Genomic DNA, 17,890 nt, shown 5'->3' with positions numbered 1-17,890 from the left:
TGTTTATAGGGAATGGGTGCTTGGTTCCACAAATACACAAAAACATCAGAACTGTTATGTACAGAAGTTATCACCCTGGGCCAGCAGGGGGATACTGCAGGCAGTTTTCACTCAGGTCCACATATGCAAATAAAGGATCGAAAGTGACATTCAGTGATTGGATAAAACAAAATAAAAAAAATTCCTTCCAGTAGCACCTTAAAGACCAACTAAGTTAGTTCTTGGTATGAGCTTTCGTGTGCATGCACACTTCTTCAGATACACTGAAGAAGATACACTTCTTCTATCTGAAGAAGTGTGCATGCACACGAAAGCTCATACCAAGAACTAACTTAGTTGGTCTTTAAGGTGCTACTGGAAGGAATTTTTTTATTTTGTTTTGACTATGGCAGACCAACACGGCTACCTATCTGTAAGTGATTGGATAGTTACAGAAAATGGTTACTGTTGCGTTCTAGTGGAACTCTATATAAGCAGGCTGGCTGAACCCTTCAGTTCAGTTCTGTTCTGGCCTATGAATAAACAAGAGCTGTTTGAAGAATCACTGTGTCGTCTGATATGTTCACCCACAACTTAACAAGAACAACTTGATTTCTTGGGTTTTACACCTGGTAGAAAATGGCTTGAGTATACTTTTCACTATTTGAACACCATTGAGACCTTGGAGGGAACCGCCAATGAGCTTCTAGGGAGGATCAGCAGTTTGCTAAACAATGCTAGTGTGTCTGCATTTGCTATGCAAACACAGTGTCTCCAATTTGTGTGCTCTTTCCAGTCACCACCATTAATTTTTGCTACAGTTTGGCTATGCCTCCCCCCCCCAAAAAAAAACCCAAGGTATGCTCCCAAGCAGAACTGTAGGCTGTGGTGTCCAGAGTGACTTTGTACTTTTAAGGAGATTTTGAAGGCAACTACCAGTCTCAAGAACTGAATATAAGAAGGATGCACGTTATTTCCCCCCTGGGGCAGAAGCCAGTGGTAGCCCACAGCGATGAACATAGTGCTGCTTTTGTGTCACGAACTCTGGCATGCAAGTTTAATTCTCTAGCTGACAAGTTCAGCCTTCTGCTACTGCATGTAAGCAACCACAGAGGCTATTCTTGGAAGGATGAGAGAGTCAAAGACGTAAGAGGGGCCCTATATCACTTTTGAACGTGGATTATAAAATTTTTGCAGACATTTTAGCAAAAAGATTCAAAAAAGTGCTGTTAGAGGAGATTCACAGGGACCAAACAGGCTTTCTACCAGGCAGGCATTTGTCAGACAATGTGAGGAATATTATAGATATTCTAGAACTTTTGGAAACTGACATAAATAGAAAAGCTGTTTTGATTTTTGTGGATGCAGAGAAAGCCTTTGACAATATTTGTTGGAGCTTTATGAAGAGGAATCTCCAAGGAATGGGGGTAGGCAAGAACTTTGAAAATGGTATAAGTGCAATTTATTCTGAGCAAAAGGCCAAACTTATTGTAAATGGTATGGTTATGGATGAAATTCCAATAGAGAAAGGGACACGACAGGGATGCCCAATTTCCCCTCTATTGTTTATATCGGTACTGGAGGTTTTCCTTAACATGATTAGAAGAGACCAGCTGGTTAAAGGTATACAGGTCGGAACTAAACATTATAAGCTAAGAGCATTTGCAGATGACCTAGTTTTGACACTACAACAGCCAGAAACTAGTACAAAAAGAGTTTTGGAACTTATTGAAATATTTGGTCAGGTAGCAGGTTTTAAATTGAATAAACACAAGACAAAGGTGTTGGAAAAAAATCTCACGGTGGGGGAAAAAGATAGTTTTCAAAGAGAAACTGGTTTGGAAATTACTAAAAAGGTAAAATATCTGGGGGTGAACTTAACATCTAAGAATGTGAATTTATTTAAAGATAATTATGAGAAATGCTGGGCTGAAGTGAAGAAAGATTTCGATATATGGTCAAGACTGAGACTTTCCTTGTTAGGCCGAATTGCTGTAATCAAGATGAATGTATTGCCGAGATTGTTGTTTTTGTTCCAGACATTGCAAATTTTAGATAAGATGGACTGTTTCAAGAAGTGGCAGAAAGATATATCTAAATTTGTCTGGCAGGGCAAAAAACCCAGAATTAAATTTAAGATTTTGACTGATGCAAAGGATAGAGGGGGCTTTGCCCTGCCGGACTTAAAACTTTATTATGAAGCAGCAGCTTTTTGCTGGCTGAAACCATGGCTACTTCTTGAGAATACAGACATTCTGGACTTGGAAGGTTATGATAATAGTTTTGGTTGGCATGCATATTTATGGTATGACAAGGTAAAGGTACATAGAAATTTTAAAAATCATATTATCAGGAAAGCATTGTATAATGTATGGAATCGATATAAAGATTTGTTTGAAAGTAAAACCCCCAGGTGGCTGTCACCAATGGAAGCTAAGGCGGTAAAAAGATTGAACATGGATACAGACTGGCCAAAATATTGTGAAATTGTAGAATATGATGGTGAAAAGCTGAAACTACAGAGTTTTGAGAAATTGAAACCTAAAGTCCGAGACTGGTTACATTATTACCAGATTAATGAAACTTTTAAGCAGGACAGAAAACTAGGATTTCAGAAGGAGAGGTCAAAGTTAGAAACAGAATTGCTAGAACCCAATACTAAGAATCTGTCTAGAATGTATAATCTGCTGCTAAAATGGAACACACAAGATGAAACGGTTAAATCAGCTATGATTAAGTGGGCACAAGATATTGGTCATGATATTATGTTTGCTGACTGGGAGCAGTTATGGACCACAGGTATTAAATTTACGGCATGTAGTGCCCTGAAAGAGAACATAATGAAAATGATCTATAGGTGGTACATGACCCCAGTCAAGCTTGCAAAGATATATCATTTGCCCAATAACAATTGCTGGAAGTGTAATGAATGTGAAGGAACTTTTTATCACCTTTGGTGGACCTGCCCAAAGATTAAGGCCTACTGGGAAATGATCTATAATGAAATTAAGAAAATCCTTAAGTGGACATTTGTAAAGAAACCGGAGGCTTTTCTCTTGGGCATGGTCGGCCAATTGGTACCAAAGAAAGATAGGACCTTTTTTATGTACGCAACAACAGCAGCAAGAATCCTTTTGGCGAAGTATTGGAAGACTAAAGAACTACCTACTCTGGAAGAATGGCAGACCAAGGTGACTGAATTTATGGGACTGGCAGAGATGACCGGCAGAATCCGTGACCAGAAGAAAGAGACAGTGGAGGAGGACTGGAAAAAATTTAAAATCTATCTTAAAAATTGTTGTAAAATTTCGGAATGTTAAGATGTCAGGGGATTGGACACTAAGAATTACAGCTATAAATCGAAATTTATAAAGCAGAAACTCTTTTTAAAGAGAATTAAATATAAAAATGGGATGAAGAATTGCTAAAAATTTTGAAATTTGGATGCAGTGAAGGGGAGGTTTGGGGAAGTCGCATTATGTTTGTTTTGTTTTTTCTTTATGTTGTAAAATCAATAAAAATTATTATAAAAAAAAAAAAACAAAGACGTAAGAGGGTGGGTGGGTAGGACTGAACAGTGACACAGATTTTAATTCTGCTACTCTGACAATTACTGCTCTCACTTTTGGACTGCACAGATGAAATGAGAACATTTCCCATGTGTTTAATTCACTTTAATGGTAAGGGTCAAGCATAACTTTAACAAGGTAGAAAAAAATGGAACTCTAACCTTACAGTTTTCCTGTGTAGATGTGATACACTTATTTTTTTTTACTTGCTAACCTACATATGAATAGTGAAATTCTGGGCGATTTAAATTCTGAGGATTTAAACCCGTCTCCTGGGTCCTCATCCAACCACTTAGATTATAGATATTTGTAGCAACCCAGGAAGCATGGTGGGGTTTCCCCCTATTTAGTTGTGTCTGTTTATCTCATCATGCAAGTTCCACTTGGTCACTTTAATTCAGGATTTCATAGCTCCAAGTACAGTGGTACCTCCGGTTATGAACTTAATTTGTTCCGGAGGTCCACTGAGAGCCAGTGTGGTGTAGTGGTTAAGAGCGGTAGTCTCGTAATCTGGGGAACCGGGTTCGCGTCTCCGCTCCTCCACATGCAGCTGCTGGGTGACCTTAGGCCAGTCACACTTCTCTGAAGTCTCTCAGCCCCACTCACCTCACAGAGTGTTTGTTGTGGGGGAGGAAGGGAAAGGAGAATGTTAGCCGCTTTGAGACTCCTTAAAGGGAGTGAAAGGCGGGATATCAAATCCAAACTCCTCCTCCTCCTCCTCCTCCTCCTCCTCTTCTTCTTCTTCTTCTTCTTCTTCTTCTTCTTCATTCTTCATTCTTAACCCAAAACCGTTCACAACCCAAGGTAACTACTTCTGGGATAGCAGAGTTTGTAACCCAAAGTGTTTGTAACCCAAAGTACCACTGTAAATATTTGCCAGTTACACAGATACAGCTGAAATGATATGAGAAATAGCTCTGATACACAATGACAACCTGTGCTCCATTTCTATTTCAGTGGATTGAAGCTGGTCTCAATTCTGATACAGTGGTACCTCAGGTTACATACACTTCAAGTTACATATGCTTCAGGTTATATACTCCACTAACCCAGAAATAGTGCTTCAGGTTAAGAAATTGCTTCAGGCTGAGAACAGAAATCGTGCTCTGGCGGCAGCAGGAGGCCCCATTAGCTAAAGTGGTGCTTCAGGTTAAGAACAGTTTCAGGTTAAGAACAGACTTCCAGAACGAATTAGGTACTTAACCCCTAACCACTACTACACCCCCCTCCCCAGATCGAGCACCTTTGCTTTGTGTGGAAAAAAACTTGTTAAATGAATGAACCAATTCTTGAAATGTTTGTGGTGGTGTTTTTTTTAAAGACACCTGGAACTGTTTGAGTGCTCTAATTCTACATTTGCATTTAAATAATCTTAAAAATCAAGGCTTAGTATCAGTGTTTTATTAATTTACAGTGGTACCTCGGGTTACATAGGCTTCAGGTTACAGACTCCGCTAACCCAGAAATATTACCTCGGGTTAAGAACTTTGCTTCAGGATGAGAACAGAAATCCTGCAACAGCAGCGGCAGCAGCAGGAGGCCCCATTAGCTAAAGTGATGCTTCAGGTTAAGAACAGACCTCCAGAACGAATTAAGTTCTTAACCCGAGGTACCACTGTATTTTTTACTATGACATGTTTATCTGTCTTTATTTTTTATTCAGAATTGTTTCTTTTATTATATTACGAAAAAAAAAATGCAATGAAATCTTATTCAAAACAAACAAACAATTACTGCCTGTAACGCATCGCCATCCCAAGGAACATATTCCTGGGGGGAAAGCTTTTTCCTGGGTACTAAAACATTACTGCGCTTTTTGAGTTCTCGGGGAAAATCGTGACCTGCCGGTAAACAAAAGACAATGTGTGCGAATCACCTGCAGATAATTAAATATAATGGCCAACGCCCGTTACCCCTGCCTTCCACACTTGGAATTAGAAGAGTGCGTACAGGTGAGCGCGCGCGTGCGCGCGCAGGGCAACAAAGGGCCAGCGGCAGCCTCGGGTGACTCGTGTGCTACCTGAAGAGCCACCTGAGACGAGGCCTCGGCAGTTTCCCGCGCGAAACCCCGACCGGGCACCGTCGTCGGCAGAGAATGGCTCGCGCTCCACGGACAGAGGCCCGAAGTTTGGAGCCACACCGCTGGAGAGGCGTCGGCCCTCGGCTCTCTCTCTCTCTCTCCCGCGGGGCAACCCCCCCCCTCTGCCCTGTAAACAGGGACCCAAGGGGTGTGTCCGGGCCGGGCGGAGCCGGAGGAGGGCGAAGCTGCCGCTCCCCCCACAGCTGACAGTCGCCGCTTGCAGCCTGCCCCGCCGGGAGCGTCGACCAGGGGAGGGGAGGGGGCAGCCGCGGGAAGCCCGCCCTAGCGGGGCTGCGCGCGTGTCCTGCCGCTGCTCGGCTCGCTCCACTCCGGCCGCTCTTCCTCCCGCCAGCGCCTCTCCCATGTGCTGCCATGCGACCTCCGGCGTCCCGCTCCGGGCTGGGCGCCTGGGCGCTCGTCCTGGTAGCCTGCGCCTCTCTCTGCACAGGTAAGGAAAAGGAGGTGGCGGGCGGGAGACCTGTTTCTTCTTCGCGTGGGACCTGTGGCGGGGCGCTTCTGGCTTGGAAACTTTTGTGTGTGTTTGTGGCTTTTCTCCCAGGAAACTCTGCCCGCTCGGTCTGTGCGCATGGACGCGTCTCCCATGCTCTCTGCACGTGCCCAGAGGCATGCGCCCCCCCCATCCCTTTGGTCCACTTACACGTACTTTAAAAAAACAACAACTACGGACTAGGTCCTAGGATGAAATGGCTGTGTTGCAAAAGAACGATTTAGGTGATTAAATCTCATGCGTAAGGGAAAGAAAGGTGACTAGAATGAAAAACTGCTTGAATGGCTCTGTTGCCCAAAGAACGGTTTGGGTGTTAAATCTCATGCAAATATACTCAAAGGGTGTTTGTTTGTTTTCAAGTATGCTTTTAAAAAACAGGAAGGGAAAGGAATAAAGCGCCGTGAATGGGGTTGGAGGAGAGCCACGTAAGATCAGTCATTGGAGAGCGGCTCCAGGTTTGATCCTCCTGAACTCGGCTTAATATAAAACCTTTTGGGTGGCGGCTACGATTCTGAGGGCAAAGGCCGGTTAGAGTTGACGGCAGAGAACTGTATATATATATATATATGCAATGAAATCTTATTCAAAACAAACAAACAATTACTGCCTGTAACGCATCGCCATCCCAAGGAACATATTCCTGGGGGGAAAGCTTTTTCCTGGGTACTAAAACATTACTGCGCTTTTTTTTTATTCTGAAGAAGTGTGCATGCACACGAAAGCTCATACCAAGAACTGACTTAGTTGGTCTTTAAGGTGCTACTGGAAGGAATTTGTTTTGTTTTGCGCTTTTTGAGTTCTCATATATATATTACAGAGCGTGTCTTTTATGTTTACAAACCCAGCTGACTGATTTAAATGGCTCTGGGATCTATTCTGCCAGAAGTTACAATCCCCCCCTGGACCCAGAGGTTTTTCCTCCCTGGTTATAGATGTAGAGGGAGCACCTCGTTGTTACTTAGGGCGAAGGGCGTTCTACACATTCCTCAGAAGTATTACTTCATGGGATTCAAGGTTTAGCCCTGGGGCTGAAACATGCTTGGGGGCAGGGTCCCTGGATTCATACCTTCACAACTTCATGTTTCCTTTATTTATGCAACTTTTGCTGATCTTGCACATAGAGCATTTTGCTTGAAAGGAATTTGGGACCGTTTGCTATTGTACCAGTTTCCTTCATGTCATCTGAGGAATAGGAGTATATTTATAGACTGGGAATGAACTGGGTTTTCTAAAGACTTGCAATTAAATCCCTTGCATTTTGAGTTTGATCTGGTTGGTACTCCTTGACCAGGTTGGTATATCTTAACTTGCTGCATCAAGTGTATGCATAGCTGTCAACTTTCGGAGTTGAAAATAAGGGATCAGCAGCCTCACCTGTTCCGGAGACAGTCTATGGGATATCTAACAATCTGGGATAGCAGCGGGAAGCAGTGGGAAACGGCACTGAAATAAGGGAATTTCCCGCAAAAAAAGGGAAGGTTGACAGCTATGAGTGTATGCTTGCTCTGAACTTCTAACATGGAAGAAAAAAAGTGTAACCCTGCAATCCTATACACGTCTACTCAGAAGTTAGTGATTTCAGTGAGGCTTACTCACAGGTAAGTGGGGTTAGAATTTCAGGTTGAAACTTGTTTCAAATTAAACTGATACGGTCCAGTTATTTTCTCTCTCGCTCTATGAGACATCCCAAAGTGGTGTCTAGAACTCTGATTCAAATGCATGCTTCCCCCCTCTTAAACCCACAAAAATCTATTTTTGTGTGTAGGGTTCCATCAGTGTTCTTCTTCTTAGTATGTTCTCAAAATACTCCCAAAGGTGGGGAAAAACCATCTTAAGTTAGTTGTGATATCCACTGTGTTGGAAAGAATGGGTGGGCAGGCAGGCAGGCAGGCAGGCATAGAGGCAGTCCTCTCGTATTAGGCACCAGTTCAGTATTTAAGCCACATCTTTGGTGCACAGCGAGCAAATGGTGCTGTAATTGGTTGGAGAGAGACAGAGAGTGCTTTGGGGAAAATATTGCCTTAGGTGAGAAAGATGGGCTCCAAGGGATGTGGGGAAAGGACAGGTTTGGAGAGCGGAGGTTGTGTCTCTGGCAGTTTTGGGTGCATTGCATGCATGACAGTTAGGAAGAAATATAGCATGTGGCAGGTTTTCAGGTTTATGGGGAGCTGGTCTTTTGTTTTTTAACAGAATGCTATGGGAGTAATGTTCTGGGATAATATGCAGAGGAGATGTTTTTGGATAGGGGCTGCTGTATCAGAGTTGTGGGAGGAGAACCACTTGGGAAAAACAGACTGAAGACAATGGGTTTGAGTTTGAGATGGGTGATACATAAAGGGTGTGAATGCAATTAATGCTCACAGATTTTATGTTAATGGGAGCGAGCCTGGCAGTCCTAGCAAAAATCAAACCTCCAAAACTACTGTTTGCATTTCAGAGGAAAGCTCTCATTGGTGCAAATGGAGGCACCATTTTTGGAAATGCAAATAGCAGGGGCTATTCTCTCAACGCCCAAGTACCAGGAGACAAGATAGAATTAAACTTCCCATACTACCTCCATAGCCCAGGCTTTCCTTTGTACAAAACAGTATGCCCATTAGCACAGAGCTTGGATAACTCAGTTGGTTAGACCAGGGTCCTCATATCACCAAAGTTGCAGTTTCGATCCCCGTATGGGAAAGCTTCCTATTCCTGCATTGCAGGGGGTTGGACTAGATCAGTGTTCCCCAACCTTGGGTCTCCAGCTGTTTTTCGACTACAGTTCCCATCATTCCTGACCACTGGTCTTGCTAGCTAGGGATGATGGGAGTTGTAGTCCAAAAACAGCTGGAGACCCAAGGTTGGGAAACACTGGACTAGATGGTCCTCAGGGTCCCTTCCAACTCTCCGATTCTATGATTAATTGCATTTACACAGTTGCTGAACCCTCTCTAAGCTATTTTGCTGCCCTAAGTCACTCTGGTGCATGTTGTTGTATAGGGTAGTACAGTATGTGTCTTGCTCAGGTCTGTTTCCTGCAAATGAACACAACAAATGCTTTCTTGACTTTGCTTTCCGTACAAATGAATATAACAAAGAGAAGAGGCACTTCAGCTCTTTGGGGAATTTGCATGAAATGAAGAGCAGTGGGGTGCAATCAGGAAAAAACAGGAGAGGTGGTGAGGTGGACCCGATTGCTTCCATACCTAAACCTGAGTTCTCTCAAGAAGATTTTTCCATAAGAACATATTTGCATGAACTTGGAATTCTAGTGTATATTGGCAGCAGAGCTAGATGTAATATGTTCTAAATATATGGAACATGTTTGTGCCAAGGTAACCCACATTCTATGCTGAAAATGTGGAATTCTATAATCTCTATAGATTATGGAAAGTCAGAAAATTTGCAAATAGCTGCTTATTTTGCAAAGCTATGTTGCAAATAAGCTTCTGGCAATTTCACCAAATGTTGCATACTCTGGAAAACCTATCTTCACACCTGTGTGGCTCTCCTTTTTTTTCTTTTTTGAACAACGAAAGTTGATAGCCAAAACATGCTGAATATTTTCAACCTAATATCAGATTCCACGCTTGTATTGTATAGAGACGATAAGTACTAGGTTTAATTACTGTGGTGCATGGCATGAATGTTTATATGACCCAAAGTGTTTGTGCAGTGTAGATGCTTGCGTGTCAACAGTGGTAGAAGTAAGAGCAAAATCCATTATAAATAAATATGATGTGTGCAACTTCTAATGCAAGGCGTCTGAGGCAGACACAATTCCAGTAAAAAAAATTTGGGGGTTTGAATACAGTTTGGTATGTATGTGTGTGAGGGGTTAGAGCAGAGATAGGGAACATGTGGCCCTCCAGATGTTGCCAGTGGCCAGAGATGATGGGAGTTGTGGAGGGCCACAGGTTCCCCAACCCTGGTTATAGAAGACCCTGGTTACACTGAGATAGGTGCATTCAAAGTATCAGCACTGGTTGTACAATACCCTTTTCTCATGGTCACTTAGCTTTATTCTGTGTGTTCAAATTTGTATTACAGTGGTACCTTGGGTTACATACGGATCAGGTTACAGACTCCGGTAACCCAGAAATATTACCTCGGCTTAAGAACTTTGCTTCAAAACGAGAACAGAAATCGTGCTCCTGCAGCGCGGCAGCAACAGGAGGCCCCATTTGCTAAAGTGGTGCTTCAGGTTAAGAACAGTTTCAGTTTAAGAATGGACCTATGGAACGAATTAAGTACTTAACCCGAGGTACCACTGTATTTTAAAATTTGAGGTGCCATGTAAAGTCCAGAAAGCAAGCCTGCGCATAAATGTACGTGACAAGCATGTGTTCTCCAGATAGTTAATTGCATAATTCAACTGGAATACCAAGTCTGTTTTCCCCCAGCTTTTTTCTTTTTTTGCTTCCAAGAGACCAGGGGTTCACATCTATTCATTCATAATATTTCCCATTATATATAACTTCTCCTCCCCCCCCAAATCAAAGATATAATTCATACTCCCTCCACTTTCCTCAGTCTATTGTCAGTATAGTGTTGACAGCTGCTTGTAGCTGATGTGTCTTCATTATTATTTTTTCGGGGATGTTAAGGAGCTTAATGCATTTAATTATAATCAATGTATACATTCAAGAACTAGGTCAATTAGGTTTAAAAGGGAATAACCAGTCAAAAGCTATTAAGTAGGATGGGTTCAGTCCAAGTTGTAATGATATGGAGGCATCGTACGAGAAAATACGAGTCCATTGACTTTTATTGTTGAGTGCAAATACAGGGGCTTCAAACTTACTTTTTGAATAATTCTTGGTTCTTATGTCTTGTAATTTTATACACTTACATAACTGGGAATATTGTAACTGGCACCTCAGTATTTATTTTGATGGTGTGATGAGCAACATCAGTGAACATGGCACTTCTATCATGTAGCATTCATGACAGAAGAATAAAAGTATACAGTTACCAATCTACAGTAAGCCCACAGTTTACGTGCATTTAACTTGTATGCTTCAGCTTTGTGCACGTGACAAAAAAAGTTTATTTTCAAGGGGCAGAAAGGGAGTAATGTTCTGGGAAACATAGCTTGGGCAATCCCATCTGCCATTTAACCCAATGGGTTTTTATTATACATGATTTCGCCTTTAGGCGCCATCCCTGGAATGTAACCCTCACATAAATTGCAAGTTTACTATATACCGGGAGATACAAATTCCATGGGATTTCTGGGAATAAAACGGGTGTAAGTTGCACGGCTCATTAATAATTTAATGTTCTCTGGACTGTAAACAAACCCATTTACAAGCCATTCTTTTGGCTTGGACATCCCATAAGCCAGGGCACTACCAATGAAAAAGCCCTTTCTCCTGTAGCTGCCTGTCACACCTTATTTGGCAGAGGCACCTGAAGAAGAGCCTCTGAAGAGGACCTCCCGGTCCAGGTACATCAGTGATAGCCAACATGGTGCTCTCCAGGAATTTTGGATACAGCACCCTGCATCTCTGATGGTTGGCTACTACTGCAATAGGGGTATACAGGTGACTTTCCATTTATGGGGGAGTTACGGTCCAGGGCCCGTAAATGAGGAGCACCCTGGAAAGTCCTCATGGCTAGGGAGGAGACCCATCCAAAGGACCTCTTTGGGCTCCGGGGAGGGTCGTCTTATGAGCTGGAGGCACAGTGAGGCTTGGTTGACCAGCCCAGCTGACACCTGGAGAAGAGGCTTCCCCACCTGTCAGCTGTGTCAGTTCCACTACCTTTCTGGCTCATGTGAGTTGCAGGGACAGTGGGGTTGGTTGACCGAGTGCTCCCCATTTCCAGGTACCCAGCACCAGACCTGTGTGTGGTCGCTCGCAAATAGAATGCGTGTAAATGGGGAAGGTGCCTGTATGGGAAGAAGTGGTCCTTCAGAATTTGAATTGGTGCTGCAAACAGACTGGCAGCCAGTGAAGCTGGAGAAGCACTGGCATAATTCGGTTCTTTTCACCCACCCATTTATTGCCATTTATGTTGGCAACTTTTTGTGTTCTCATCACCTCCCGTTAGTGCAGAAGGGTATACATACTTGAACATAATTGGATGCCAGAATATGCTGCTTTTGGTAATAATGTGCCTCTATGGACGACTTCACTCATTACTGGGTGGTGTTTCTTTTAAAGATAGTACTTTTATGATGTTTTAAAAATATAAGCTGTGAATATGACATGCAGATGTTTTGAAGTTACAGTGGTGCCCCGCAAGACGAACGCCTCGCAAGACGGAAAACCCGCTAGACGAAAGGGTTTTCCGTTTTGGAGGCGCTTCGCAAAACGAATTTCCCTATGGGCTTGCTTCGCAAGACGAAAATGTCTTGCGAGTTCCTGCGGGGTTTTTTCCCTCCCCCCCTTTTCCTAAGCCCTAAGCCGCTTATCAGCTGATCCGCTGATAAGCCGCTTATCAGCTGATCCACTAAAAGCCGCTAAACCGCTAATAGCGCTAATCCGCTAAGCTGTCAATGGGCTTGCTTCGCAAGATGAAAAAACCGCTATACGAAGAGCCTCACGGAACGGATTAATTTTGTCTTGCGAGGCACCACTGTACCACATATTGTAGCGTATCTTCATCAAAGCCTTGACCCCTTGTTGAGGGTAAATTCAGTGGCAAATCCAGATTCCTTACATGTTTAGCCATGTGTAATTCAGAATATAAAGAAAAAGATGATGTGGAAAGTAAGAGCACTGATGCCAAAGCAGGCCTTTGATGCACTGCACATATCTGAGAGACAGTCTCAATGTGGGGAAAATTGCCTAGGAAAGGTTGAAGAGAAGAAAGAGCAAAACAGAACACTGCCCTGTATTTATTGCTGTTTAATATGACCCCTGAGTTGACTTTGGTAAAGCAAGAAAAATAAAAAAGTCCAAGGGTTTGAAGCTATATGAGGCACATGCCAGAATAAACATGATTAGATTAACATAGTCTCACCTCCTTTGTTTCCAGACCAGAACACTTTGCTAGCCATCTGCTTTAATGTTTGCAGTATATGCTCATGCCTCAGGAGGTCCAAAGTCTTGCAGAAGTTTAAAACAACTGCAAGAGTGTCACTTGACCTGCCCAGTCTTTTAAGTTGGTAGGCTCAACATGCCTACAATCACGTCTGCCCAATTCTGGTTAATATATTTTCTTTGCTTTAGATCAGATGCGGATAGCAAAGCAAAATGTTTTTCTCTTTCAGTTTTGGATACAAATGTGCAATCAATGGATGCACCTAACAGGATCCAGCTACATCTGCAATAAGGCTTTTTATGTTATTATTAAACCACGAGAGTCTTTAAATGCACTTCATTTACCAAAGTAACCTCACAGTTCCCTCGGACTCTTACCCTAACAATGCATCCACTATTCTATAGGTGTTTGGACCCCATAGAAATCAGGCTTGTACACACTGTTCTCCCCAATATATAATAAACAAGGAGCTTTCAGAATCAGTTTAATGAATGGAAGATCACAGTAACCTGTTCAGTAATGTTTTGCAATCTAACTGGCTTTTGGGTGCCAGAATAGAAAAATATGAATAGCTATTTCAGTCTCATATGTTGGAGGAGAGGAGATAAGTTGAATGGCAAATGATATGGGAATAGGCATGAGTCATTTTGCATGTGAAAAATATTGTTGTTTTATGGAGAGAGAGATGAGACTAAAATAGAAGTGCTTTTGCCAACCAATAAATCACGGTATAGAAAAATGCTGCAAACAAGCATATGATACGAGCCGAGTTACTATGAGATGTCCTTTCAAAACCCATTAAGCTTATCTGTAGACCTTCTGGGCAAAAACTAGCAAATGTCTTCTTATTTAAGACCACATTTTTAGTTTGGAAATTAAAAGGCACATTGCTGACTTTTATAAGTAATAGTCTAGCCTTTTCAGGCAGAGGCATACACAGCTCATCTGTTTACAGATAGGTAGCCGTGTTGGTCTGCCATAGTCAAAACAAAATAAAAAAAATCCTTCCAGTAGCACCTTAAAGACCAACTAAGTTAGTTCTTGGTATGAGCTTTCGTGTGCATGCACACTTCTTCAGATACACAGCTCATCTGTGTAAATGATAATGCTGGATAGCAAAGTGGATGGTCATTCGGATAGGCTCCGTTGAAAACTGTTCTACCTAGGTGTGAGGGTTTGGATTTGGATTTGATACCCCGCTTTTACACTACCCGAAGGAGTCTCAAAGCGGCCAACATTCTCCTTTCCCTTCCTCCCCCACAACAAACACTCTGTGAGGTGAGTGGGGCTGAGAGACTTCAGAGAAGTGTGACTAGCCCAAGGTCACCCAGCAGCTGCATGTGGAGGAGCGGAGACAAGAACCCAGTTCCAAGGATTACGAGTCTACCGCTCTTAACCACTACACCACACTGGCTCTCATATACACCACGCTGGCTCTCATATGCCAACACACACAGCTTCTTCCAATCCTTGATCAGTCCCCAGAGCAGTTTTGCATCTTGAACCACCACTATCCCCCACTCCACAAAGGTGATGGAAGAACGTTTGAATGAAAGTATGCTTGGTGCTTATGAAAGTAAAGCTGGATAGCCTGATGGAAGAATAAAGGGATAAAGGACAAGACTGACAACCAAATTTGGTTTTCAAATTGCTTTTGTGTCTTGTCAGCCATGTCACACAGGTGACAGGAAGGTGTGCTCACCTGTCAGAAGTCAGAATCAGGTGCAGGTCAGCAATAATAATAAAAATACTGTGTCGGTGAAGTTAACTCTTTATTCCAAGAAGCCAAAACAGCCTAGTGATCTCAGCAATTGTTCCCAGTAGGTCTTGTCCACAGAATGCTTTTAAAACGGATGTTCCAAAATGGGATGGGGGCAGGACTGTTTTAGTGAATGTGCATAGGGAAGAACAGGAACATGATAGCAGCACCTGCCCTGCCCTACATGCATTTGCTAGATTGTCTGGGTTCCCACTTCTACAGCAGGTATGGTTGAAGGGTGGGTGAAAGAGAAGGACAGTAAAGTTTGCTGAAGTATGAAACATCTTTTTGGGGAAGGGTGTTCTGAAGAGAGGAACTTGCCACTAATGACTAAACATGGTCAGTGGGTGGTTGCATAATTCAGGAGTTGAGGTGAGAGAAGGGACAATGCAGTACCTGGGAAAGGACATGGCTGGCTAGCAGGAATCCTTAAGCACTCCACATAACAACAGCTTGTTATAGACCCGCATTTGTGTTCCATACAAAATAAGCATTTTCCTTTTCTGTCTTCACCTTGACAACAAAAAGGTCTGAGTAATTTTATTTGTTCATTACAGCTAACAAATTCATGAATGGTAGTTTCATTCAGGCAAATATTTAGTGGCAAATAGTCACTAAAACACACTGAATAACTTTAAAAGGCTATGGAAAATTATATGCTTTTAGGAAGACAGGATTTGGTTTAAATATAGAGCGCACACAGAGCAAAATGCAATTTTGAAAATATACCTCAATTTAACTTGAAAGGACCCAGTTAAACAAGCTGCACGCACGAGCGCGCACACACACACCCTTTCCCCAAAGGACTATTAGAACTGTACTGATGGAAAACAGATTCAATTCTCAGCAGGTGTAACTGCAGTCATCAAGCAAGCGTGTTTGTGTTTGTATTTAACAAGATTTAAAAGGCCTGTTCTGCATCATAACTCAAGTATTGGCTTGATGCATAATGCAAAAATACTCTAATTCTAAGAATAAAGTATTTGGTACAGATGCTGAAAAACATTTTGCACAATGAGGTTTATTGGCACTGATGTTATGATTGTCTGGGTAGGGACCATTCAGTAAATTTGAGAGGCTGAGGGCAATTATTTGTGAGGAATCACAGAATAATAATAATAATGATGATAATAATAATAATAATAATAATAATAATAATAATAATAATAATAAAAAAAAAAAACAGGATTGCCTTCTTACACTGGAATGTACTGTTACCCTCAGTTTATGAGCCAGGCATATCTTTCCCATGATGTAAAGCTGGCACAGAGCATCTCTTTGTAGGGTCAATTTAGTGATGCCTGAAAGCAAAATAATATAGTATTGGGATGATGCGGGTATAGGTTTTCCTTTCCTTTTTTAAAGGGACACCGTCTGAACTGCTTTGAAGAAAGCCAACCCTCCTCAACAGTTTTAGACTAGGACTGTACAATCTGTGACCCACCATGAGGAATGCAACCCACCAGCCATGTATGGTAGTCTGGCAGCTGCTTAATAACATTTGTGCATTGCACTCTGATGCAGCCTCTGCCCTTTCAGATGTTGTTGGACTCCTGTCAGCTTCAGCCCACATGACCAATGATCAAGTGATGGCGAGAGGCCAGCCACAGCCAGAGGTTGCCCATCCCTGGAATACAGTGAACTGGCTTTACACTGTTCCCTTAAGGGCAACGCAGATATCCCTCTCCCAACTTGCTTGGAAAAATCCTGCTGCAATGGGGCTGTGTTAAGAACCCTTCTGGGGAGCTGTGTAGAGTTTGCCAATAAATCTGCTTAGTTACTAATACTCCTGTGGAGTCTAAATTCAAAAGTCAGGGCTCAGAAAACAACGCAGTGCACACAGTTCATGCATGGAAAAAACCACAGGCACAAAAACTAGGCTGGTTTTAAAGTCTGTGATTAAGTGGGTACTTTCCCCGAACTATGGGGAACATTACTGCTGATTCAGTGGTTAACTATGTTAGGCCTATCTGGGAGAGTTTGTGCCCCAGAAAGGAAGGGGTGGGAGTGCATGATCCTTTAGTCTGCAACTGACTGCACAACCATGGTAAAGCAATCGATGAACTTGGAGTGCATTGTGACGTGGAGAAGAAGAAGGAGTTTGGATTTGATATCCCGACTTTCACTCCCTTTAAGGAGTCTCAAAGCGGCTAACATTCTCCTTTCCCTTCCTCCCCCACAACAAACACTCTGTGAGGTGAGTGGGGCTGAGAGACTTCAGAGAAGTGTGACTAGCCCAAGGTCACCCAGCAGCTGCATGTGGAGGAGCAGGGAAGCGAACCCGGTTCCCCAGATTACGAGACTACTGCTCTTAACCACTACACCACACTGGCTCTCAGTGTGGTTGCAATAGTTTTCCTGATTACAATGCTAGTGCTTCCATCACAGGTTCTAATACTCCTTTTACACAACATTACCTGTTGCATTACAGGACTGTGGCTTTTTTATCGTTACACTGCCATGTCACACTAAATGGTGAGAAAGAACTACGTACCAGAATACCACTCTCAGTCCCATCACAGGACATTACAGTGCAAAAGCCCTGCAATTTTCTGGCATAACCAAGTTGCAAATACATATTTATTCCTGTAAGCAAATAACGGAAATGAGCACTAAACTTCCACTCATTTCTGCTAGTGTTTAAGAAATGGCTTTTACGTCATGTGAAAGATCACACAAAACATGGAAATGATCAGGTAAGGAAACATCAGAAAAATGGAATAAAGTGCTGTCTGAATGCAACCTTCTATGTTTGTTTTAAATTCAACCAGCCCAAAGTGTTTCAATGCATGCCACATACTGGGACCGCAGAGCAAGTAGCATGGGGTTCACATTTAAGAGTCTTAAAATGGAAGTAAGCCAGTGTTTGAATAAAGATACACCATTTAGAATTTTGAGTAAAGCTCAAAAACTGATTTTCATCAAGATTGTGAACTTTTAAATTTTTTAAAGAATACTAAACTTTTTTTAAAAAATATTTTTATTGAGCAATTTCAACATAACAAATTGTCAAACTGTATAATCAC

General features: G+C 42.4%; 1 protein-coding gene across 2 annotated transcripts in view; it reads left to right on the top strand.

Annotated features, from left to right (window-relative positions):
* Nucleotides 1–5,863: 5,863 nt before the first annotated feature.
* The window catches only part of ACVR1C (activin A receptor type 1C), a 48,930-nt gene continuing 36,903 nt past the window's right edge, over nt 5,864–17,890 (top strand). For both annotated transcript variants that reach the window (XM_081872411.1, XM_081872410.1), the window contains exon 1: nt 5,864–6,076. In XM_081872411.1, the coding sequence (XP_081728537.1) occupies nt 6,001–6,076 (76 nt within the window). In that variant the 5' untranslated portion in view covers nt 5,864–6,000. The remainder of the gene's footprint in view (nt 6,077–17,890) is intronic.

The sequence above is a fragment of the Podarcis erhardii genome, assembly GCF_964252035.2.
Source record: "Podarcis erhardii genome assembly, chromosome: 1".
NCBI classification, from domain to species: Eukaryota; Metazoa; Chordata; class Lepidosauria; order Squamata; family Lacertidae; genus Podarcis; species Podarcis erhardii.
The sequence above is the reverse complement of the archived record's forward strand: the minus strand, read 5'-3'. Positions and strand labels throughout refer to the sequence as shown.